This window comes from Haliotis rubra, unplaced genomic scaffold (genome assembly GCF_003918875.1).
Source record: "Haliotis rubra isolate DU_JTF1 unplaced genomic scaffold, ASM391887v1 Scf366, whole genome shotgun sequence".
NCBI lineage: Eukaryota > Metazoa > Mollusca > Gastropoda > Lepetellida > Haliotidae > Haliotis > Haliotis rubra.
This window is the reverse complement of record NW_025767042.1, coordinates 428,735-454,164: the sequence shown is the minus strand read 5'-3', so window position 1 is coordinate 454,164 and position 25,430 is coordinate 428,735. Positions and strand designations below refer to the sequence as shown.

Sequence of the window (25,430 nt, the reverse complement as noted above, 5' to 3'; positions counted from 1 at the left end):
TATTACTTTAAAGTAGCAAGGTGCATCATCTTATACCTATCTGCAATAACAACCTGGATAGGAAAATCTGAAAAATGATGCTAACAAATTGTTTTCGATGATTGTTTGTTGGTAATGAAGCAATCATCAATTGTGAGATTTCAACCAATTCCCAACACTAGTGGCCAGTGTGTCACTGTCACAATGGTACAGCCAGCCCTCTAAACATTGAAGTATGATGGAATTTCCTTGACATTCAAGCCTGTCATATTCATGTGTGTACAAATAGGATCAACACTTGACTGCTCACGGCCAAAGACCACTGAAATCTGGTTGTGTCAGAACTTGACAACTTGACTTTTTGAGTTGAGCCCCATCTGGGATTCGAACTCACGCCCTCAGAGTCAGGCACCTAATCGTCAGCACACAAAGTCAGCCGCCTAACTCGCTCAGCTACAGTGACTTCCTTGTTTACTGTTACTGACAGTTACTAGAGGTGCAGGGACACTGGGGTAGCCCGTTGGTTAAAGCGTTGGCTGGTGATGCCGAAGATTAGGGTTCAATTCCCTACATGGGTACAATGTGTGAAGCCCATTTCTGGTGTCCCTGCCTTGATATTGCTGGAATATTGCTAAAACTTACTAAAAGCGGTGTAAAACCATACTGACTCACTACAAGTGTGTTTACAAGGGTCTCTACTGCCACATGACACAAGCCTTGATGAGTGCCATGCCATGATTTTCCCTTCTACCAAATTAGACTGACATATACCACTTTATACTGAATTTGGGTTAAACATTTATTTCATTTCAGAAACTATATCAAGCTTATATGAGATAAACATGGTCTAAATGGAAAATAACTGGCTGCTCTTTAACCAATAGTAAGCTTGTGTTTTAACGTAAGGTAGGATAGGACATAATATGACCAGATTTCTGTGCTATAGTGCTATATTGTATTGGTACATAATGATACATGTATTCTTATGTATCGTTCTGATTTATGCTGACTTTAAGAAGAATGGAAAAGCTGTATGTGTAGCATAAGTGAATATAAATTAACTTTGATTTGATCTTATTCCATAATATCATTTGGTTACTGCATGATGTGGAACAAAGCTAGAGGTGATGAAGGTCACAGGTGTTGTTATTCTGGGGACACCAGCTAGCACAGGTATAGTGCTAACACACCTACTTGCCATTGTACAAACCAATCTAAGTGCTGAGGTGATCGTAACCCCAAAGCTTGTAACATAGTGAGTGAGTGAGTTATTATTTAACGTCACATCGGCAATATTTCAGCCATATCGGCTTGTAACATAGATTTATGACAGTTGTAGCGCTACGGTTGCTTTGTACAATGGCACCCAGCAACCCATTAGGAAGAACCTACTACAGTGCACTCTGTCTAATTCGGACCAGCTTGGGACCGACTAAAAAGTCCGAATTATACAGTAGTCCGAAGTACACAGATTTTTATGGAGACATAATTCTAGGAACTTACCTGACTTATGATTCATATATTAAATCTATCACATTTCACAATGTCTGAAAACACTTATTAAATTTCAATTTATCATATATTATCAGCAGAATTAAAATTATAAACTATTTTTCGCAATGTTATTAAAAACAACAATTCTTGGACACCTGCTTGGCAGTGGGTCCACAATAACATTAATCAAAGAGCAAAATAACGATGTTTCGAGGAATTCATTAAATAAATTGAATAAACTAATGAATAAAATCAACAACAACATTCATAAAAGTTGTCAAGCGTGCATATAAAATTACTATTTCAATCTTTTGTGCGATCATGTAATGTAAGTCAAGTCACTGACAAGTGACATCTCGCTCGCCGCCCAATCTTCACGCTCAGACACGATGTTTAATCCGAAAGCGGACTTCCTGCTAAGTAAATAAGACAAAATACACAAACCAATCAACGGAATGTTTATGCAAGGTTTATTGGCCAAGCGGACTTCCTGCTCAGTCCGAATTTTCCTTATCGGGCCGACACTTTGGTCCGAAATCCGAAATAATGAGAGTCCGAGATACAGAACTTTTTTATTATGACAACAAAGAAGGATTACGTCGGGATCGTGAGTTCAGTCCTGTTTATACAGCAATCCGAGAAAGACAGAGTCCGAGTTTGACAGAGTGCACTGTATAGTGTTAGGGATACATCATAATAATGACCCCCATGATTGTAACATTTTTGGATTACCCTCCCCAAGTCCTTGCTGATGTCTTTCATGGGAATCAAAAGACAAAATGTTGTGATATTTTATTGTCTTTTTTTCTTGACCCCCACTAATGTGGATTATTGTTTTTTACCCTCCCCATAAGGCACTCATAGTTTTTGGAGGCCCTCCCTGATTTGGCAACCCCAGTATCAATGATTGGTGCTTATGGTGTCATAGCAAGAGCCCCATAGCAACAAGACACATAAACTCAGATAATGGACACCATCCACTGTTCAGAGGTGAGGTGAAATTGGGTTTAACGTCGTGCTTAAGAATATTACGCTCATATGACGACATGCATGCGTGTGTATGTTTGTATGTGCGGCTGCTTGTACTAGCCCAGACTTAAGCTGGTTTTATAGTGCTAGCCCACTGAGATACCATGCCGCAGTGAAGCATGAATACCTCACTCAGACACATTATACTGACTCCGAGCCGACCAGTCCTTGTTGTACCCATTAATGCCGAGCGCAAGGCAGGGACCAACAAGTACCATATTTTAACGTCTTTTGGTATGGCGCGGTCGGGGATCGAACCCTCGACCTTCCACTCTCCGGGCAGATGCTCTAACCACCACTGTTCAGACCTATATTTACATGTATATGCTTAACGTGACACTTTGCAATATTGCAGCTTTATGACGGTGTTGTGTGTGACTGCTTGTACAAGTCTCGACTAATCCTGATGTTACAGTGCACCAACCTGAGACACAATAACACAGTTTTAACATGAATACCCAACTGAGGTTGGTTGGTTGGATGTTTAAAGACGCCGCACTCAGCAATATACCAACTATTATATGGCAGCAGTGGCGGGGACATGCAAGTACATTTCCTCCTATTAATTGGATTTCTTCACGGCACTTGAGAAATTTGAACTTACTTATCCCTTTCAGAATTGCACAGAATATTTGCATATTGTTATTTTGCTTGTAGGGTTTTTATAGAGAGATATCCTCCGCGAAGTGAAGCACTCAGACACATCTACAGTCCTTCATTAATGCTGGCGCCAGGCTGTATTGCGTTTCACATCCTCCAAGCCCTTATCGTAATGCTATAGCTCTTACTGTTGGTTGGTTGGTTTGTTGTTTAACGCCGAACTCAGCAATATTCCAGCTATATGGCAGCGGTCTGTAAATAATTGAGTCTGGACCAGACAGTCCAGTGATCAACAGCATGAGCATAGATCTACACAATTGGGATACGATGACATGTGTCAACCAAGTCAGCGAGCCTGACCACCTCATCCCGTTAGTCGCCTCTTACAACAAGCATGGGTTCCTGAAGACCAATTCTAACTCAACTGAGACACAGTATACTGATCCAGAGCGAGCCAGTCACTGTTTTATCCCTTAATGCTACCCCTTGTGGTGGTGTGTGGTCCGGTGCATAGAGCTCAGGTCTCAAATCATATGAAGTTAAGCAATGATGGGCATGGCGAGTGCTTGGATGGGTGACCGTGTTGGGGACTCCTGAGAGTTTCTAAGACTAGACTAAGTGTACAAGTTTCTAGAATGAAGCACATGTGATACATGTGGTCTCGCCTTAGGCAGTAAAGTTGAAGTGGGTTTGTTAAAAAATTGCCTCTGTTCACTCAGCAGAAAATGGGTACCTGGTGGGATAAGTAATTTGACTATTAACCTTCTAGCGCCTTACAGGCAGCTTGGGTTAATGATAATCAGATTATATTGTTAACGCTATGAGCATTCACATAGTGAATGGAGTCTGGCACATTATAAATGCACTTATAAAAATGCACTTATTAATGCCAAGTGTTAGGCAGTCATAAAAACTGCAATCTTTTGTCCTCTTTTCGAAATGAAACAGCCTGGGATCAAACACCCAACTTTCTGCTCCCAAAGCAAACACTCCATCTGCTAACCCACATCATTTTAGACACAGACACAGACGAGATATGGTAAAACAAATTTATGATATACAAATGTATAAAAACAATAAATACAAACAATGTAAACACAACATAATATTAGAACAGTGATGCATGGACAATGTTTCAAGATGTAAATATTAATAGTGAGCAAAGTAGTATTTTACTAAACATACTCCAAATCTTTTGGCATATATAAACAGCATTCTCGCATGACTGACTCCTACTTCTCTTCTGTAAATATCATAAAATATGGTAAATATATACATTATATTAGAGCATGGTGGTAAAGATATAGAAAACTTTCCAAAACCGTTTTGTGCTCAGATTGGTCTGCATGACACAATGACATTTTATAAATCCCAGACATTTGATTGTCAGCACTATTTAACCAAGCTAAGATGTGATTAAGAAGATTATAAAGAAATAATAGCAAAACATTCTACAGGTATGAATAAGTTCTCAGAAAAGTGAACATCTAGGAAAGAAGGTTAATGGTGACACAATCAATGCATTTATAATGAAGAATCATGTTCTATTGTACTATTTAAAATAATGAAGTCAGATGCATCTTTTAAACTTTCCACCTTGAATTTGGTGACATTTTAAAACCCTTTTTTTTGTCAATCAAATAACTGCTTTTTTCAAGATGCATTCTACATCATATACCTGTTTTTGCTCCAAAGAAACAATGAGAATTTTTTACAATTTATCACAAAATGTATATTTGTAAACGGCCATATTCACCCTGATTCCTCTGCTATAAGGAGGAGTGTGATGTTATACAGACATAACATCTTTTATAGGGCAAAGAGATGTTTAACAGTTGACAAAACTATGAATGTTTTCAAAGCAACGGAAAATCCATAACAGGAAGATAAATTGATACAATTACTACAGGGACAAAGACTATATGGACAAGTTGACAAAACATTTCATCATTTGGGATACACACAGCTATTTAGTACTGGTCAATATTATTACAGAATACAGAAGTTTATTGTATTTCGGGGCCAGGAGGCCTAGAGTACAGAGTAAGATTTATTTTAAGATATAAATAATTTTTAAAGAACTTTAATACATGATACACAATGCCATTGAGAATCTGGTCAAATGCAACGCGTTCTGTTTGGGACCACGCCCTCCCAGTTAAGCACAGACTCCCGCACCCCTGCCGGGCCGAGTCCCATCTAGGACCCGGACCCACAGCCTGGCACCCACTCGCCAGCACACAGAGTCAGCCGCCCACACTGGGCGGACAGCTAGGCGGCCGACCCCGTGCACCGGCGCCCGACACTCTAGGGGTGCGGGCCTGAATCCCAGGCGGGACCCAACATAAGCACCAGAATCCGCACCCCACCAAGAAAGCGCAATCCCAAACACAACATATGTTACTAAATAATCTTGCTTTGAATACTTTATACGGAGTAGGTGGCTAAGCAGAGCAATAGATTACTATCTGTTGTTGATAACAAGGTAATAAAATGTGCAGTACATGGATGACTACAATAATACATTGGTAGAAAATGATCCCGAATGTGGGCGTAATTTGGACACATATACAGAACATGATATTCATCTTCTTCACCTTCTCCGCAGTACGGGCATAATAAATCAGCAGGGTTAATATCAAGTTTAATATCTTTCAGTATTAAGCTGAGATTTACCTCTATAGATTCACCTGCATATACCCACTTTTCAAATTTTGATAATTTTCCTCCTTTTTTTAAACACCATTATTTTGGTTTTGTCTAAATTTACTGTTAAACCACACTTTTCACAATATTCTTCTAAAATATCTATTTTTCTCTGGAGGTTGATTACTGTATCTCCAAACATAATGGCATCATCAGCAAATAAAAGCAGACCAATTTCTTCAATATCACTATCTACTAAAATACCTCGTGGGTCCGCTTGGACAATAGTTGCAGCTAACTCTTCAATATACATTAAAACAAAACTGGTGACAACATACACCCTTGACTAACACCTCAAGAAGATGAAAACATTTCTGTAAACTGGCATGGTGTACATCTCACACATGCTTTCACATTACAATAAATACTTTCTAACAATTTATATAATTTACCATGAATTCCTTTCCTAAGTAACTGAAAGAGAAGCTTGCTTCTATCGACATAATCAAAAGCCTTTTTGATGTCTATGAAAATACAATACAATTCCCTTGTTTTTTTCTAAGATACTTATACGCTAATGTATTTAAAATAAACATATTGTCAACAGTGGAATACCCATCTCTGAAGCCAGCTTGTGCTTCTGACACTGCAGAGTGTAGTTCTAACCAAAATTTTAATGTTCAGGTCAATATTATTTTATGTCATTATCAAAACCACTCGTACATGTTTAAATGTTACGGCAATCTCATCAAAATATGATGGTTTATGTCCTTCTTCTCTGTCAAAATTTTTGTAACGAACCATGAGTGAACTTGACTGCAGACGATGCATGGCATTTTGAGAAGACACGTATCTGCCAACAGACAAGGCTTTAATTCAGAAAAATTACCCCTACAAAAGAAAATAACCCAGAGCACAAACAAATTAACAAATTGTCAAATCTACATGCCAGAAGACTCAGGAATGACAGTGTATGTTTAATGTGCACAACTGTGTAAATGTGAAGCCTTTATTATTATACATTCAGAACTGTCTGTTTACAACTCTTTCTAGATAAAGAAATCACATATTGAGTTTTGAATTTATCTGTTTGAACAGAGACTTTTGAAAGATCACCTTACTTGACTCACTGAGGTTGGACAATGGTTGTGTGTCAGATCTCCATATCAGAATTTATTCAATCGGAGTAAAACATCTGAATGAAACTGAATAATATCGTCAGTGATAAGATGGCAGGATTAATTTGTATACATTTGAATAAACTCCACAATTATATTAGTTCAGTGGGACAAAGGTTACACAACCATTCTGTGTTGATTAACAACATAAACACGTAAATGGATTATGTAAAATATTTCAAGAAGATAAATAATGATAATTTGTTGTTGAGCACCTCCCTTTACACCTATTTGGTAAGGGACTGGTGATTTATTGGAGGACATTAGGGCACAGTGACTTTAGACTGGTGACAATAACATTTTCATGACCTTCCCATTGTGTAACATTCATTCAACTGTTACATAAGACATTCTTTTTACCTGCCCACTTTTAATAAATTACAAGTCCCTAAATAATGTTTGAATATATAAAAAACTATTAAAAAAATGATTTTTTTTTAGTAATATGACACCGTCCTGAAATAAATGACCCGTACTTATGTGGGAAACAAAACTTTGTCTTATAAATCCACATTTTTACACAACAAACACTGGCTCTGGAAAATATCTGTATTTAAAAGATTAATATACTCTACTATGTTTACACATGGAAACAATTCTGTTTGTGTATTTCATAAGATGAGACATGGTTTTAGTTTGTGTAACAAACACTTTGGGGGATCATTTTAGCTTATAATCTCAAAGTGTCATTAAACCAGAGGAGTTTGTTGTGGTGTGAGTATTGAATACCTGCACAGATAGACTGTGTAATCTTGTCAAGAAAATAGACTAAAGCTAGAAAATGGCTTGCATCGGATGAGGAAAACTGAGTGCTTTACAGCTAGACCCTAATGTGACTTTTAATGCATTCGCTGTAATAGGCATCTGTGATGCTCTGGAAATTGAGATCTGACAAAGTGGGCACTTTAAAAGAAAAAACATCACACAAATAAACGTTTTGATTGAGTGGTTGTGAGCAAACTTGGTTCAAACGTTGGTGAAAACGTTATTTACTGGTAGTTAACAATTACCAGCCCTGTTTCTGCAGTTTAAATATCTGTTAACATATGCTAATGTTTATTCTTCGCAGGGGTAGTGTTGTATAAATTACTTACCAACTTGACGAGACAAATGGCCACATGGAGCATTTAATGGGCAATTAATATGCTGAATATGTTATATCACACATAAAGTCTTCCAGGCTATTTCTTGATAGTAGAAAGGGACATCGAGAGATGATGACAATGGTTCCAAAGTGGTCATCGTAACTGGACACGGCACAATTACATATGAAACATAAAGTAACACTCTGACAGCTTTGTTATAATTGATGTGAATACAAAAAGGCACAATGACTGAAGATAGGTGCAAGTTATACTGTTACCTGTGCACATACTGAATGAGACGTATTTGAACAGAGGTAGACTGAGTTCACATGTTCATGCCTTTCACAGAACATGTTCAAAGCACCTTTAGATGGTAACTTAAAGACAATACCAACTTGGATTCTTGCTTTTCCACCTTGCCAGGAGTACATACTTCAACAGCTTGAACCATATATTGAACCAAATTAGTTCATGCAGTGTCACCCATGGTTGCAGGGCGACAAATCACCCTACACTTGGGTTCAAAATCATGGAAAATTGAAAATACCAATTCAGTTAAAATCATAACAACCTTTTCTCAAACGTGATTTTAATGAGCTTGGAATTACATTTGGACTCACATCCCAGCCAAGATTCACCAGAAGCTACTCTATAATGATTTGCATAAGTTTCCTCGCCAGAATGAGTATTCTGGATCTGATAAGATCATTTTATCCTACTTCATAAAATTCCGTGACATGAATAGTAAGTCATTCACTCATTGTCAATGTAGTCACTGCTCCATTGAGTCAGTTCCTCATCTTCCTGTTTTCCAGCTAAAGTTTGTGTTCTCTGAACAGCAACATATGAATATGCATAGGGTGTAAGTTGTTATAAAAACGGGGTTGCATTCTGAAGTTTCAGGTTGAAGCAGGGCAAGTTCTAAATGCATAAATCGAGTCATGAGGATGTATGTTATAACAACTTTAGGGACCGTTCATAATTTATGGCTGGGGGTGTGATGATGATTTTTAAGGAGAAGCATGTACAATGTGACTGACCCCCATTTATGTACAAAGTATGTGACTCCCCTGCATGTCATGTACAAAATCAATGCCCCCACCAATTCTTTTTAATATTTTAATATTTTTATGTACAAAATTGCTGATACCCCAGTACATGTGTACAAAATTGCCGAACTGCCCCTTCCTCCCTAGAACACCCATTGAGACATAAATTATGAATGGTCCTTGAAACATTTCTGCTTTGTGAAAGAAAGAAATCCTTTCAATATCCAGTGTTAAGAGGAAAGATACACAAAATCTAACCGACAGTTTCCATGTAAAGGCTGTCAAAATTATATATATCCATATAATCATCAATTGATAAAGAAATTATTTGTCAAAGTTCAGATGATTTTGGCAATGTTTTGAATTAACTTTAATTTAAGACATTTTAAATGTACTTTTCATACTTTAATGGACATGATTATCAACACATATTGTAGTATTCCCATCTGGGCACAATGGCCAAGATATCTGTAAAATGACAATGATGAGATTCAGTTTATGGTCTGAGGATCATATTCAGCAAAATATGTGTATGTGTAGTGACCAACAGGAATGTTGAAACTCCCCTCTTTCTGTCTACTCTCACTGTTAGTGATGCTTCAAACTAACTAGCCCATGTTAAACTAATCATGTACTTAATGATTGTCTGGCACTGTTTGCACTGAGCAACTTGTGTATATATACCACGATTCCATAAATAAAACAAATCTGAACAACTATGCATAAAAAGTAGAGGTATACAAAGATCAATTCAAAGAACTTGGGACCGTTGAAGTGAGTGAGTGAGTGGGTTTAGGTGCTGCGTTATAGCAATATTCCAGCAATAAATGGGCTTCGCACATTGTACTCATGTGGGGAATTGAACTCGCCTCTGCGGTGTGATGTGTTTTAACGTTTTAACCACGAGGATTGTTTCTTATGACTGATTTCAAGACAGTGACAGAGCATGAATAGGCAGGGAGGACTTTATTTTATTTGTTTAGTAGGCTAGAATCAATGTACAGTTGTTGTTTTTTTATGCCATGTGTCTGACCTTGACCATGCCCTCAAAACATCAGAGTGGTGAGTTAATGAAGGGACGGCACTGAACCCAAAATAACCACTGATTCATGTTCCTACAAATGTGACATCCTTTGTAAGGAATGTCATCTTTCAAAAAGTTGGAATGTAGAGAAAAAATGAACTTTGAGTTTGAAAATAATGTATATAGGTTACACCTTATCATGAAAAGCACCTAATTCATTTTGACAAACCTTATAGGGGGTTTTGCTGTTTATAATCTATGTAGTCTGTCTCAAAGTCCCCGAACCACAATTTTTTCCCTCATCCATCCATCCCTTTTAGCAAAGAACTCAGGTTCTGAATATCCCAGCTCACTTGGGATCCTTTTCAATTTAAATAATTAATTGCTTTCATCAAATCTTATATTTTCTTATATCAGTTGCCAGTCAGTCTACATCAGCAAGCACCTGGTCTGTCAGTCCATTACACTGGGCGATGCGGTCCACATGTTGTCTGTAGATGGTCATGTTGTACATGAAGTTGGGGACGCGGGTGTTCTCGAGGTCAGCATACTCCTCCAGCATTTGGATGTCTTCATGGGCGATCTTCCCCAGCTTCAGTAGTAGGCTGAAGTTGATTGTGCGTCTACGCTTCAGGATCTGAAGAGCACCTTCCAGGTACACCTGGTCCTTGCAAAACCCACCTGATACACAACAATATATTTTCAAGAATTAAGCTTAATAAAGGAAACCTTCTCGGTCATCTTCACATTATCAAAGTCTGATGCATGTTTTCATATTTATTTTCAACTTATCAAAATTAACTGAGAAATATACTGGAACTCACACACATCACCCTGGCAGTGGACCCGTGAAGATCCGGGGTAGAATAGGTCTTCAGCAACCCATGCTTGCTACAAAAGGCGACTATGCTTGTCGTAAAAGGCGACTAACAGGATCGGGTGGTCAGGCTCACTGACTTGGTTGACACGTCATTGGTTCCCAATTCCGCAGATCGATTCTCATGCTGTTGATCACTGGATTGTCTGGTCCAGACTTGATTATTTACAGACCGCTGCCATATAGCTGGAATATTGCTGAGTGCGGCGTAAAACTAAACTCACTCACTCACCCTGGCAGTGAAATGCTTCAATATCAGGAATAAAGAGATCCAATATATCATGCAGTTACTTCCCTTTGCATGCACACAAGTGAGTGAGTCAGTATGGTTTAAGCCGCTTTTAACAATATTCCAGCAATACCAAGGCAGGGACACCAGAAACTGGCTTCACACATTGTACTCATGTGGGAAATCGAACCCAGACCTTTGGCGTGATGAGTAGATACTTTAACCATTAGGCTACCCCATCGCCCCTCATACACACGGTGCGGTGGGGTAGCCTAGTGGTTAAAGCATAGGCTCGTCACGCCGAAGACCCGGGTTCGATTCCCCACATGGGCACAATGTGTGAAGCCCATTTCTGGTGTCCTCCGCCGTGATATTGCTGGAATATTGCTAAAAAAAGCGGTGTAAAACTAAACTCACTCACTCATAGACACTAGTCCTCATACACACTACAGTCAGACCTCATTTATCCTAACACTTCGGTTTTTTATTGAATTGTTCAGACAAACGAATCATTTGGATATCTGAATCAGGACCTAGGCGGTCGACTACACGTGAAAGCAAAACAACTAAAAATAACATTGAAACATAACTACATCATTATTTAACATAACATCTTGCATAACATAAATTACATCGGCTTGATAAAGTGTTTGATTGATGATTGTTGACGGACAGAGTTGTTATTTGCTGCTTTGATTTTTAACAACAGCTCCAGGTTTGTGAGGTCTGATATACGAAACTAGAATTTTTTTTCGTTTCCTTGTGAAGAATGTTCGGAAACCGAGGTATTCGGATATCTGAAGTTCGGATATACGAGGTCTGCCTGTATAAAGTCTGTTTGATTTCATTTTAGACCGATGAATTGCTCACTCACACAAAATCTAATAATTGCAACACAAACAAACTTTGCACAGTCCCATGAAAACGACAGACCAACTCTGATGCTTTGGATCATAGTTTTGGACACTCAAATAAAAAGGTTTTTTCACAAACAATCATTATTTTGTTGTCACTTTTCGCTATTTCTTACGAGGGGGGACCACTTGCTGGTAGAACAGCCAGGTGTGAGAGTGGCACGTGTGAAATTGAAATTTCAATACCGGTACACATGCTTATTGATTACCTGGCTGTCCTACAAGCAAGTGGTCCCCCTCATAAGAAATAGCGAAAAATGTACTATTAAAAACATTATAAGTGAATACGTAGTTTAGGGGTTAACTTCCTCAGGTAAGTACAGATTCTAGTAATTTTGTTTTTGTTGGGTTGAGTCCGATTTGGGATTTGAACCCACACTTTCAGAGTCAGGCACTTAATTGCCAGCATAAAAAGTCAGCCATTTCACCCACTCAGTTTTTAAACATTACAAAAGTTAACTTGTCTTCTACAAGGATTCTACCTTTGGAGATCTTTCAGAGTAAGGTAAACTGTGCAATTTGTGTGTACTAGTGCAAATTTTTCCTTTGGCATTTTACTTCAGACAAGAGGATAAAAATTAGGGTTGTCCAAATTTCATGATGTATCGCAAATTTAAACCTTTGAACTCCACCTTTTCATGAGGCTATTCACGATCCACATCCCAGTATACTTCTCAGGGAGCAGAGAATAAATTATTTTTGATAAAGAATAATGTAGCGCTTTGAGAAAGCCTTCTGGTGTGGATTTAGTGCATTATAACATGCATATTATCATCATGTTCAGACCTTCAAAAAATATCCTTACCTGGAAGCGATGTGTCCACCTGTCCCCGCTTTGCTCGTATACAGTAGTCCCACCTGACATCAGGGTCAAGGACAAACTGACCAAGGTCACGGAACAGTTCTTTGAAGGACATTTCAGATGCCTTGAATGCAGTGTAGTAAAGGAGTGCAGCCGCCACAGACAAGGGTCGGGCCGGAACAGGACGCTGTGGAGGGAGGCCAGACCCTCCTCTGTGGGGTTGAGAGGCTTTAGCCCCAGCTCCCGTCTCGTCTTGAAGTTGTTCCAGGGCTGGTAGCGGTTGTTCAGACTACGCAGATAATGGGTTCCTGTAAATTGAGAACATACTTGGTTATGCAGGGTATAATATCTCCATACTAGTATGATAAATATACTAGATCAACTCAGAAGCAAAGGTTTGTTTATGAATTACGTCAGTTGACAATTGAAGGTGAATAGGGTACATTGGCCAGATCCAAGGGGTGGGGGTGGTGGTGGTGGTCTTTAAGGGTGGGTAGGGGTGGTGTGGTGGTGGTGTGGTTCAGACACCCCCACCCAATGGAAAACATTAACTTCATGTGGACCTTTGTCATGTCCCTTCCCTTTTTGAAAATTCCTGGATATGCCTATGGGGTAATACACATTTGAATCCCAGCCCTGTCATAAAAGATAGAATGATTCAGTGAATCAAACATTATGCTTGTGATAGTATGTTTTACACTGTACGGTTTTGAATAAATACTATAAATTGAGTAAATGTGAATTAACAAATGAAAATATTTTCATATTTGGTAAATTATGGTAATGTTCATATTTTCTTTATTCAAATCAACACATATATATGTTAAGAAGACCCATAAAGATCTGGGTTAGAATTGGTCTTCACCAACCAATGATTGTTGTATTAGAGGCGACTAACTGAATCGGGTGGTCAGGCTTCGCTGACTTGGTTGACACATGTCACTGTATTCCAATTGTGAAGATTGATGCTCATGCAGTTGATCATTGGATTGTCTGGTCCAGACTTGATTATTTACAGACTGCCGCCATATAGCAGGAATATTGCTGAGTGCAGTATTAAACAACAAACAAACAAACATGTTTAGAATGATGAATTATAAGCATGTCTTACCGATTTCATGTCGGAGCAATCCCTCCGCCCACTGCTCTCGTAGGTTAACTACACGTACATTCAGCACTGGTCTGCCCTTTGACCTTGTCATAGACCCACGGGAAATAAGATCCTCACTGAGGTTTAGACAAATCTCAGACTCAAGGTCCTCCTTACGTAAGAAACGCTTGACAAGACACAAAATCTGTGGCCTTGTAAGAATGCGACCTCCGCTCTGTTCCTCAAATATTTCATAACTGCCATAACGCTGTATGGCTATGTCCATGATTAACTTGGCCTGAAATTGTCACAAAATATCCATCAAATGACTTATATAAAGGCAGAATAACTTAATTGTTATACTTTCATCTAAGGTTCCCCTACACCCTCTCTGTTCCTCAAATATTTTATAACTGACTTAACATTGTTCATGATTAGCTTAGTAAATGGTGAAAACATACAAAAAATACCATCAAATGATTTATATAAATACCTAAATTGTTACACTTTCATCCATGCTAACCCAATAACCAAACACCAGGGTTTTACACAGACTTTGGAAAAGAGAGTCATGGTGACTCCCAGTATTTATTTTTGGGAGTCATTTTCAATATTTGGGAGTCATGAAAATTTGTTTATGTGTGTATATCAAAATTTTATTGTTTTCTGTTGTATTGTCATTTATATGTTAGTTAATAAATAGTATATTTTTCACTGTTCAGTTCAGTCATAACAGACTCCAGTATACTGAACAAATAATCAGGCTTGTAATTTATTCACTGTAACATACGGTTATTAACATGAATTGAAAGAAATATCTAAATCAATGAAGATCTCACAAAAACTATCATTGTTTGCTTATCAAATTGATTTTATTGAACTGACCTCTAAGGGTCACTCATAAAACTTGCGTCTAGCTTGACTCGTATGATAATATTTTGAGAGTCTTTTACACAATTATTGCATCAAATATGCAGGAATCACACGTCATGTAAAACCCTGCAAACACCCTTCCTTCCGTCAGATTATTGTCCCTATTGATGAAGATCACTAGGCCCCATCAAATACATGTACATAGTCCAACCTATTATCTATACTTCAAGTTCAAACCAACTTCACAGTTGTCAATCAAACTGTCTTAATATTTGAAATAATACTGCTGTCCATGTCACATTTAAATAATATTACAAATATTACCGGTGCATAACAATAACATCTGTCCAGTTAGAAGGATCTCTTATTGGACCATAAATGCGAAAAACCCAACTTGTGCAAAGTATTGTGTTCCACATTACTGTTATAATGTTTAACTGTTATATGAAAGCACAATACAATTATTTCACAAGAATATTTAGTTCTCAGGTAGATTCTTGTCATGCTTATGTTAGTAAAGTATTCTCAAAGGGTCCAATTTCTACCATATACGGGAAAGTGTACATTTGAAATATATGATGCTATCCTTTATTCATAGACATGATAAAGACTGCATGGTTTCATAAACTTTTTCAATACAATTGAGAATCTGGGCAAGTAGCAGAGATTTATCTAGACCTACCAAAATGCTGATATTCTGTCCCAAGTCTGCAGATTATGTCATCAAATATTCTCAAATTGGAATTGAAAATATACCAGTTCATTTTCATCCAATATAACAAACAATAAGGCTTTGACTAATTTTTCTCTCATAACAAGACCAATAAAAGAAAGATTTATTTTTTTAGTTTTGCCTTGCCAGACCTGCCTTAATTTTGAAGACTGAATATTGCTGAGTGCGGTATTAAACTACAAACAAACTATTTCTTACCTGGGACAAGTACTTGTCTGAAGGATTAGTGAATCTACTGAGCACTTCTGGTTCAGCTGGGGTTCGGTAGATAAACAGTGGGTTATAGTTGAAGTTGGCTCTCATGAAGCGATCTTTCTCTGCACGTTCATTTTCCGGTTTGATTGCCGCTAACAATGGCACCTTTTTCCGACGTTCATGCGCTTGGGATGAAACAACTTGCCCTGGCTGTCGAGGATTTGGTGATGACAATGTATTGATTCTGTTAGGCGTGGATGCTCGGTTGATTCCAGGTAATCTCATTTTTGAGGTATAAGTGTCTCCATTTTCTCCACTACTTTCAAATGAATTTGCCATTTCATGCGAAACATCGGTGTAACTTGCAGATACTAGTGACTGTCTTTTCCTCAACAGTTTTTTTCTCTTTTTCTTTCTGCTGCCAGTTTCGGTTGGCACTTTGCTGTAACTAGGTTCAGGTACAGTCACTAAATCGAGATAGTTTGCTGACTGTATCGGTAACAATGGACCGTGGATGTCGCTCGCCATTGAACAGAATGAAAAAGTGTCCTGGATTTACAATATCCTAATGGCAATTTTGTCGAATTAGATAAATAACCACAGGTGATAATGCGAGGACTAAATGAACCAAATCATATATGTCCATCAGCTGGCAAAACCACGCAGCAAGTCATTTTGTTGAAACACGTTGTCATTGTCATTTCTGAAGAACGGAAAAACGAAGCGTCGCGGAAAGATTTTGTGTCATTGACTCAATCGACCAGCTGACCTAGCTGTCGATAGGTAAGGGATTATGACAAGATTGTGCCTCAAGCATAACACAAACTAACTACTCTAGCACATTTCGTTGACTAACCCAGAAAAACATCTATTGCTGTCATTTCACATAATGTCCTAATTTTGTTCATTTATGAAACACGTCACTCAGTGGCAAACGTAAACATTGCTTTCGGCAGCCATATTTTCCTGTTTGTCATCGCCCTGGCAACTCACAGGAAGTTAACAGTGCGCGTTGAAGAGTTATTGCCCTTGGACCATGCGATGGCGGTGAGGTGAGGTGAAATTGAATTTAACGTCGTGCTTGAGAATATTTCGCTCATATGACGACGTGCATGCGTGTGTATGTGTATGTGCATGTGCGGCTGCTTGTACTAGCCCAGACTTAAGCTGGTTATATAGTGCTAGCCCACTGAGATACCATGCCGCAGTGAAGCATGAATACCCCACTCAGACACATTGTACTGACTCCGAGCCGACCAGTCCTTGTTGTACCCATTAATGCCGAGCGCCAGGCAGGGACCAACAAGTACCAAATTTTAACGTCTTTTGGTATGACGCGGTCGGGGATCGAACCCGCGACCTTCCGCTCTTCGGGCGGACGCTCTAACCACTACACCACGGAGGCGGTCTACGATGGAAATTAAAGCGTTGGTAAACACGTTATGATCAGTATGTCGGTTACATCAAGAAGGAAATATATTTATCATCTATGGGATGACAAAATAATAATAAAACAACAACAAAAACCCAACAACCACCAACTGACAAACAACCTACCAACACTAATGAAATAAAAACAAAACATTAATACTAATAGCTAAAAAAATAAATAAATAAATTTTCCACCCTCCCTCTCAAAACCCCTGACAACTCCCACAATAAACAAATGTTGATAATTCTATTAAAAAACCCAACTAAATTAAGTCTTACGAACAACAATACGTTTTCAATTCAATACCATGAATCAAAGACTGTCCTGCCCAATTTTTACCAAGGGATTCGGAATTGTACGTAGTAAAAGGATATTCAGGACACAGCAATGTTGTTGGGATGTCAATAAAATAGAATTGGTACAAATAAATTAACATTGTAATATTAAAAGGAAATGGTTACTTACAGTATTTACGTTTTAAGTGCTATTTGAGTATTGTGTTAAGATTATTCGTTCAGATAGGGGAAGAGGATATGTGTGTGTGTCCGTGTGTGCGCACGCGTGTGCACGTGTTGCTGGGGTTAATTAAGGCTTCACGCTCACACTTCACCAGAACACAGTTTGCATTTACGTATTCGCTATCTGTATACGGAAAGATTTGGTAGATAATGTAGAGTAGACACATTACTGTATGCATATGTATCGTATACGTGTGCTTACCAATGCAAGTGATTTAAATCTATGATAACATAAAGATAGCATATCTATCTTATAATTAAATGGAGTAAATTAGTTGTACATAGAATGTTGACATTTGGTGCACAGTTTATCCGCAGAATACACAGACGCATTCACATATATCGTATAATGATTTAGATCATTGAAACATGAGCGATATACATGATTGAAGGCAGTCATTTAAGCATTTTCTGCAGAATGTTGGCGCATTTGTTATCGCATATGTATATAAAGAGCGCACAGATACATGCTTATGTATACACAAACGTGCTTTACGCTATATATGAGGTCGATTATCATCTTGAGAAAGTCTCTTCTTAATTCTAATGATTTGAAAAAAAGCTCTGAATAAAAGGTAATGAGTAGTCTTACTCCACTTTGTCGAACTTTGATTTCTCGACCTCACGGTTTGATCCTTGTGTGGGAGGTTTTTTGTTTTTTTCTATCTCATCACCATTTTCTGGTTGAGTTGAACCTCAGAAAACTCGAAGTATTTATGCAGGTCCCTCCAATTTCGAAGGGCAGGGATGTAGCCTAGTGGTTTAAAGCGTTCGCTCGTCACGCAGGAGACCCGGGTTTGATTCCCCATATGGGTACTATGTATAAAGCCCATTTCGGGTGTCCCCCGCCGTCATATTGCTGGAATATTGCTTAAAGCATACCTCCTCACTCACGTTGCAAATCGTCAAACATGTGTTACCGTATAGCACACAAAGTAAGTGAGTGCTGCAGACGTTATAAAATTCAGCCTAATGTCAAACATGTGTTACCGTATAGCACACAAAGTAAGCGAGTGCGGCAGATGTTATTAAATTCATCCTTACGTCAAACATGTGTTACCGTATAGCACACAAAGTAAGTGAGTGTGGCAGACGTTATAAGATTCAGCCTAACGTCAAACATGTGTTACCGTATAGCACACAAAGTAAGCAAGTACTGCAGGCATTATAAAATTCAGGTCACATGAGGAACAAATTTATTCCTTCCAGTTTTGTTGCAGAAGCTATGAAGTCAGAGAGAGTGATTATGGTTTTACGCTGCTTTTAGCAATATTCCAGCAACATCACGGCAGGCGACACCAAAATGGGCCTATGGAGTCAGAAATAAAGAACTATAAAATATTCACCAAAAATACATAAGGCAGCCTTTAATTTTTCCATTTGGAGCTGCCTGTTTATGTTCATTTTCAAGGTACCTGTGAAGATTTGGGTTACAACTAGTCATCAGCAATGTTGTAAGAGGCAACTAAAGGGATCGGGTGGTCAGGCTCGCTGACATGTTAGCCACATGTCATTGTATCCTAATTGCATAGGTCGATGCTCATGATATTGATTTAATCACTGGATTGTTAAGTCGATTATTTACAGACCACCGCCATGTTGCTGGAATAATGCTGAGTGTGCTGTTACAAAGCAAATAAACAAAACACGTTCGAGAAATTCAGATAAGCTGCCTTGAAAACCTTGCAAATCTTTACTGCAAATGTATAAGCCTTGATGGCAATTGGTTGATTTGAAAAATATTCACATACTGATTTGTCAGATCTTGATACGGAGGAATTTGAAATAGAGAGCCGATACTAACATGTGGACAATTCCATCATTACATGATAAAGTGATCTGTTGATATTGAAGTATGTGCAATGTTATTATTTATGACATAATTTTCTGAAAAAGAAATCACCTTCTTTTATTGATGTATATTACAAAAGGATAATCATGTAAGTTAGTTGCATCAACATTTGAGATGAAGTGTTGGCACACACACAATGTGATGACACATTTTAAAGTGTATCAACAAACTCTTCCCTAGACAGGATAACAGTCATACAAGACACTGCTGATTGGTCAGCACACACTGCAGGCATGTGGTTTGGCGTGTATCACGTGTTGTCCACTACTAACACAGATCGCGCCGGATAGCCCTGCAACTCGGCCACGACGTATCGGTACTCGTACTTCCCTGCATCATTCTGAAACAAGCAGCAAGTCAACGATTTAGTACAATGAATCTCAAATAGGTGAGGTGAGGTGAAATTGGGTTTTACATCGTGCTTGAGAATATTTCGCTCATATGACGACGGGCATGCATGTGTATGTGTATGTGCAGCTGCTTGTACTAGCCCAGACTTAAGCTGGTTTTATAGTGCTAGCCCACTGAGATACCTTGCCGCAGTGAAGCATGAATACCCCACTCAGACATATTATACTGACTCCGAGCCAACCAGTCCTTGTTATACCCATTAATGCCGAGCGCCAGGCAGGGACCAACAAGTACCATATTTTAACGTCTTTTTGGTATGACGCGGTCGGGATCGAACCCGCGACTTTCCGCTCTCTGGGCGGACGCTCTAACTGCTACACCACGGAGGCGGTAGAATCTCAAATAGATGTCCATGGTTACTGAATCATTAAAGACAATTGATTATTGTTGTTATTATTCTGTTTGTGGTTTAATGCTGCACTCCATTGCTTGGTTTGTTGTTTAACGCCGCATTCAGCAAGATTCCCATGATCAACAATATGAGCATCAGTCTACACAAGTGGGATGTGATGACCTGTGTCAACCAAGTCAGCGAGTCTGACCACCCGATCCCGTTACTTGCCTCCTACGACAAGCATGGGTTACTAAAGACCAATTCTAACCCGGATCTTCCCGGGTCTCCAAAGTATAGAGACATGTGGGGAATTAAGTATGATCACTTTTTTTGGAATGTAACGATTACCTGCTTCATCTCAGCGGTAACCGTAGCCTTTCCATGCGGGCCTTCAACATAGAATCGCATCCTCATGTATTTCACGCCACCGCTCTCAAACTCTTGATGGCTGCAACAGAATAGAACACTGTAACCTCCTTGCCAACTACTGTTATGGTTACAACAGAATACAACACTGAAACTTATTTCTCGACTACTGTGTTGGTTACAACAGAAAACAACACTGTTACTATCTCGTCAACTGCAGTTATGGTTACCATTGAATACAACACTAACTACAACAGAATACAACACTGTAACTACCTTGTCAACTGTTGAGATGGTTACAACAGAATACAGCAATGCAATCACCTTGCCAACTATTGAAATAGTTACAACAATAATACAACAATGTTACTACCTTGTCAACTGCTAAGGTGGTTGCAACAGATTACAACAATGTAACCACCTTGTCAGCTACTGTGATGGCTACAACAGATTACAACAATGTAACCACCTTGTCAGCTACTGTGATGGCTACAACAGATTACAACAATGTAACCACCTTGTCAGCTACTGTGATGGCTACAACAGATTACAACAATGTAACCACCTTGTCAGCTACTGTGATGGCTACAACAGATTACAACAATGTAACCACCTTGTCAGCTACACAACAGATTACAACAATGTAACCACCTTGTCAGCTACTGTGATGGCTACAACAGATTACAACAATGTAACCACCTTGTCAGCTACTGTGATGGCTACAACAGATTACAACAATGTAACCACCTTGTCAGCTACTGTGATGGCTACAACAGATTACCAATGTAACCACCTTGTCAGCTACTGTGATGGCTACAACAGATTACAACAATGTAACCACCTTGTCAGCTACTGTGATGGCTACAACAGATTACAACAATGTAACCACCTTGTCAGCTACTGTGATGGCTACAACAGATTACAACAATGTAACCACCTTGTCAGCTACTGTGATGGCTACAACAGATTACAACAATGTAACCACCTTGTCAGCTACTGTGATGGCTACAACAGATTACAACAATGTAACCACCTTGTCAGCTACTGTGATGGCTACAACAGATTACAACAATGTAACCACCTTGTCACCTACTGTGATGGCTTGGCAACACTGTACAACTTGTGGCTACAACTGCCAATTAAAACTAAAGGGAACAATTATGACTTCAATGTAATTATATTTACAATGTGGTTACATTAATGTAGGTTCTGTTCTACTATTACCTGACATGTCTTCTACGCCGACGTCGTGTCATCTCACCGTAGCCTTTCAGTGGCTCTCCCAGCATACTAATCAACTGAAACAGAATCATGAATATCAAAATAAATTAGTGAGTGAGTGAGGATGGTTTTATGCCACTTTTATCAGTATTCCAGCAATATCAAGGGGACACCAGAAATGGGCTTCACACTTGTACCCATGTGGGGAATCAAACCAGGGTCTTCGGCATGAAGAACTAATGCTTTAACCACTAGGCTACCCCACCGCCCCTTTTCAGTTCAAAATATACATCACAAATCAACACATGCATGGTGTAAGGTTAGAACTGTATATGACCGTAGATAAGCTGAATATTGAGGACCAAAAAATAGCATTCTGTAAAAAGGGGTCGGCTTATCTATATATATTTTACTCATTTTTGTGGTGGTAAGAAAACATCATTGTATCTCTTTGTGTGAAAGAACAAGAGAAAATTACCACTGTCGGTAAAGACGTTAAATTTGCAATTAAACATCACTTGACAAATTATTTTTCTTTTCAGTTCTAATTTGTTTCTGCTAGGCATTGTAGTGGTACATCATCAATATTAATTGCACTCCACCATTAGATACATAGAAGTTGTGGCCTGGATAAAATTTCTATGGCATTGTCACGTTGGTGAGTAGAATGGTTTGGTTTGGTTGTTGTTTAACGCCGCACTCAGCAATATTCCAGCTATATGGCGGCGGTCTGTAAATATTCAAGTCTGGACCAGACAATCCAGTGATCAACAGCATGAGCGTCAATCTACGCAATTGGGATACGATGACATGTGTCAACCAAGTCTGTGCCTGACCACCCGATCCTGTTAGTCTCCTCTTACGACAAGCATGGGTTACTGAAGATCAATTCTAACCCGGATCTTCACGGGTCATCAGTAGAATGAAGTTGATGTGTTTAACACCTACCTGATCATTCTCCATACATTTCTTCAGAGCATCTCCGTATATCCCACTTGGACTCTGGGATGAGAACAGCTCTCGGCCAACCACATAGAATATGATCCCTGTTAATCACAAATATGTCAATAAAATAACATGTAAAATTTAGGCAGCAAAAAGATATAATTTACATCAAAACCTATTGATAAATGAACAGGCCACAAGCCTTTTTGTCCCATTGGAAGAAACTCATTGATGTTCACAGCACAAGGAAAATAGTCTTTTCAAAATCACAACAATCTCGATAATCTGCCTTATCAATGTATCTGTACATTTTGAGTCCATATGTTTTGTCAATACAGAAGTGTGATCACCCAAGGGAAGCAACTTTGCACAATGAATTGCATCTGTTCATACAACTGAGCCACTGTGACCTCTGAACCCCGTTTTTAACAACAGTTGTCAGAAAAAAGCTGAAGCAGAATGCCAGTTGTTTTGAGGATGAATAATATTAAGGTATTAACCTTTCTTCAATATTTTATTATTTTTAAATTTTTTCATATTATATTTTTGCAGGTTTCATGTATGTTGAGCTGGAAATCCAAAGAATACATAATATTTTGTTGGTTTAAACAAAACTGGACTACGTACCTGTTATACCAACACCAACTAGAATGACCAAGCCATAAGAGATATCTTTGCCAGCTTCCTTTACTGGAAACAAATAGAACAATGTGATCACCATGTCATTTAATATCATAATCATTACATTATTTGGTTGAGTGTGATTCAAAGCTGTATGTTCAAGAGGCCAAGATTATATAACAAAAATTTCCACCACGCATTGACTTTACTCAAATGAGATGCCAAATGCTTCAATGTTTTATAAAAATTGCTTGCATATATATTTAAGTTGGTTTTGATTAGGTATGACATAAGGCAGAACATACCTGCTTAGTAAACTTACTCAATGACATAATACTTTGGTGAGTAAAATGACTGAAATACGCACATATTTGAAAGCAGTGGGTAACAGAAAATGAAATACCCACTCAACATTCATAATACCCTCGTCCAAAACATACAGTGGGTACAGTACCCACATGAGCTAATCTTATCTGGAGCTCTGCTTCACATTAAGTAAGTATGACTGCATCAAATATACTCATCAATATATAAAAGTGTTCAGTACATATTCAAACATGCATCATCACACATCACCATGCTTTGTTTCTGGCATGAGTGAGTGAGCTTGGTGCATATTTGACTCTTAAAGTGGAACATTACACTGCAACAATTTTAAAGCAATACATTTCTATGAATTTTTAATAATTAAACTTAATATTCATAAAATGCCAAGGAAATAGTGCACCTTCAAGTTAATAGTGAGTGAGTAAGTGAGTTGAGTTTTACGCTGCTTTTAGCAATATTCCAGCAATATCACAGCACCAGAAATGGTGCTTTCCACATAGTGAGTGAGTGTGTGATCCATGTAGGGAATCAACACAGCAATATCAAAGGACCAGAAATGGGCTCCACAAATTGTATCCATGTGGGGAATCAACACAGCCTTTGAACTTTACGATGGACTACCCCACCGCCTCCTCAAGCTGATAACTTTGTTGTTGATTTACATAACATTTTCACATAAAATATAGCAGCTAAATCTCAGATTTTAGGTAAAAGATTGATGACCCACTGCAGTCTTGTGAAAGCTTAAGAAGCACTATGACATCTTGCCTCTTGTGAGTGAGTGTGTCTTAAACATATTGAACAGTCTGGCACAAGGGCACAGCACGCAATGACACTGCTCTAAAATATAAAACAACGTCACTGCATTAGGCATTCGTAGCTGAGCAGTATGCAACCATAGTAACTAGTAAATGCAAGCTTGTAAACGCAGAGTTGTACATTGCTGAGATCTAACAGTGAATTTAGGACATGCCGGGTCAAGTGATTCTGTGTTACTGACCCTTTTCTCCACGTGTCAGACCAGAATAAGGACCCTCTTTAGCTTCAACAAGGTCCTTCTTATTTTCTGTCGGTTTTTGTGTTGCATAGAACCTTGGACTTTGTAGCCTTTTCGTGAACTGCGCGTCTCCATTTAAACATGCGATTGCTATAGGTTTTCTATTCGATGTGCACAGCAAACGTCTGTACGATGTCCTAGAATAAAAATTGTCGCTACGTATAAAATGAAAGGCATTGTTCCATGAGGGAACACGTTTGAGTAGCCGTGATAATTTTGTAATTGTTTGATTCATTCTCTTGATCTATGCTATAATGTCAAATTGTATAGACTTCAAACTTTCCCAAGCGTGTTGTGGAACGTCTTCAGGTTAGAGTTATCTACCCTTGGTACATTACCCCTAAAACTACTTCTACTTGCTAAAACGGGTACACGAGAACCGAGATTTTAATCTACGCAAATATTACGCCGATTGTTGAAGCAAAAAGGTGAGGGTGAGGTGAAATTAGAATTAGAGAGGGGGAGGGGGGCACTAAAACATTCTAAAAGTATATCCAAGTGAGTGCGTGTTATTTACGTATTCAACAATATCACAGCAAAATATTGCCA

General features: G+C 38.6%; 2 protein-coding genes across 2 annotated transcripts; both read right to left on the bottom strand.

Annotated features, from left to right (window-relative positions):
* Nucleotides 1–9,230: 9,230 nt before the first annotated feature.
* Nucleotides 9,231–16,877, bottom strand: LOC124285683 (uncharacterized protein KIAA0895-like). Its single transcript, XM_046721954.1, is given in 5 exon segments — nucleotides 9,231–10,765; nucleotides 12,910–13,059; nucleotides 13,062–13,214; nucleotides 14,018–14,294; nucleotides 15,801–16,877. Coding segments are annotated over 5 exon segments (1,362 nt in total). The 5' UTR covers nucleotides 16,326–16,877; the 3' UTR covers nucleotides 9,231–10,508.
* A 2,763-nt stretch (nucleotides 16,878–19,640) lies between these two features.
* LOC124285678 (mitochondrial import inner membrane translocase subunit Tim21-like) lies at nucleotides 19,641–25,217 on the bottom strand. The gene is made up of 6 exons (XM_046721951.1): nucleotides 24,825–25,217; nucleotides 23,504–23,566; nucleotides 22,880–22,977; nucleotides 21,935–22,008; nucleotides 20,693–20,792; nucleotides 19,641–19,939 (listed from the first exon to the last, which is right to left on the bottom strand). The coding sequence occupies exons 1-6, from the start codon at nucleotides 25,114–25,116 to the stop codon at nucleotides 19,850–19,852; spliced, it is 717 nt and encodes a 238-aa protein (XP_046577907.1). The 5' UTR covers nucleotides 25,117–25,217; the 3' UTR covers nucleotides 19,641–19,849.
* Nucleotides 25,218–25,430: the final 213 nt, after the last annotated feature.

What these genes read in the sequence shown, in the direction of transcription:
- LOC124285678 (XM_046721951.1), bottom strand. Translation starts at nt 25,116, where the DNA reads ATGAATCAAACAATTACAAAATTATCACGGCTACTCAAACGTGTTCCC. An exon ending in AATGTATGGAGAATGATCAG is followed by an intron (nt 22,009 to 22,879) that starts GTAGGTGTTAAA and finishes ATTCTGTTTCAG; the next exon opens with TTGATTAGTATGCTGGGAGA. An exon ending in CGGCGTAGAAGACATGTCAG is followed by an intron (nt 20,793 to 21,934) that starts GTAATAGTAGAA and finishes ATTCTGTTGCAG; the next exon opens with CCATCAAGAGTTTGAGAGCG.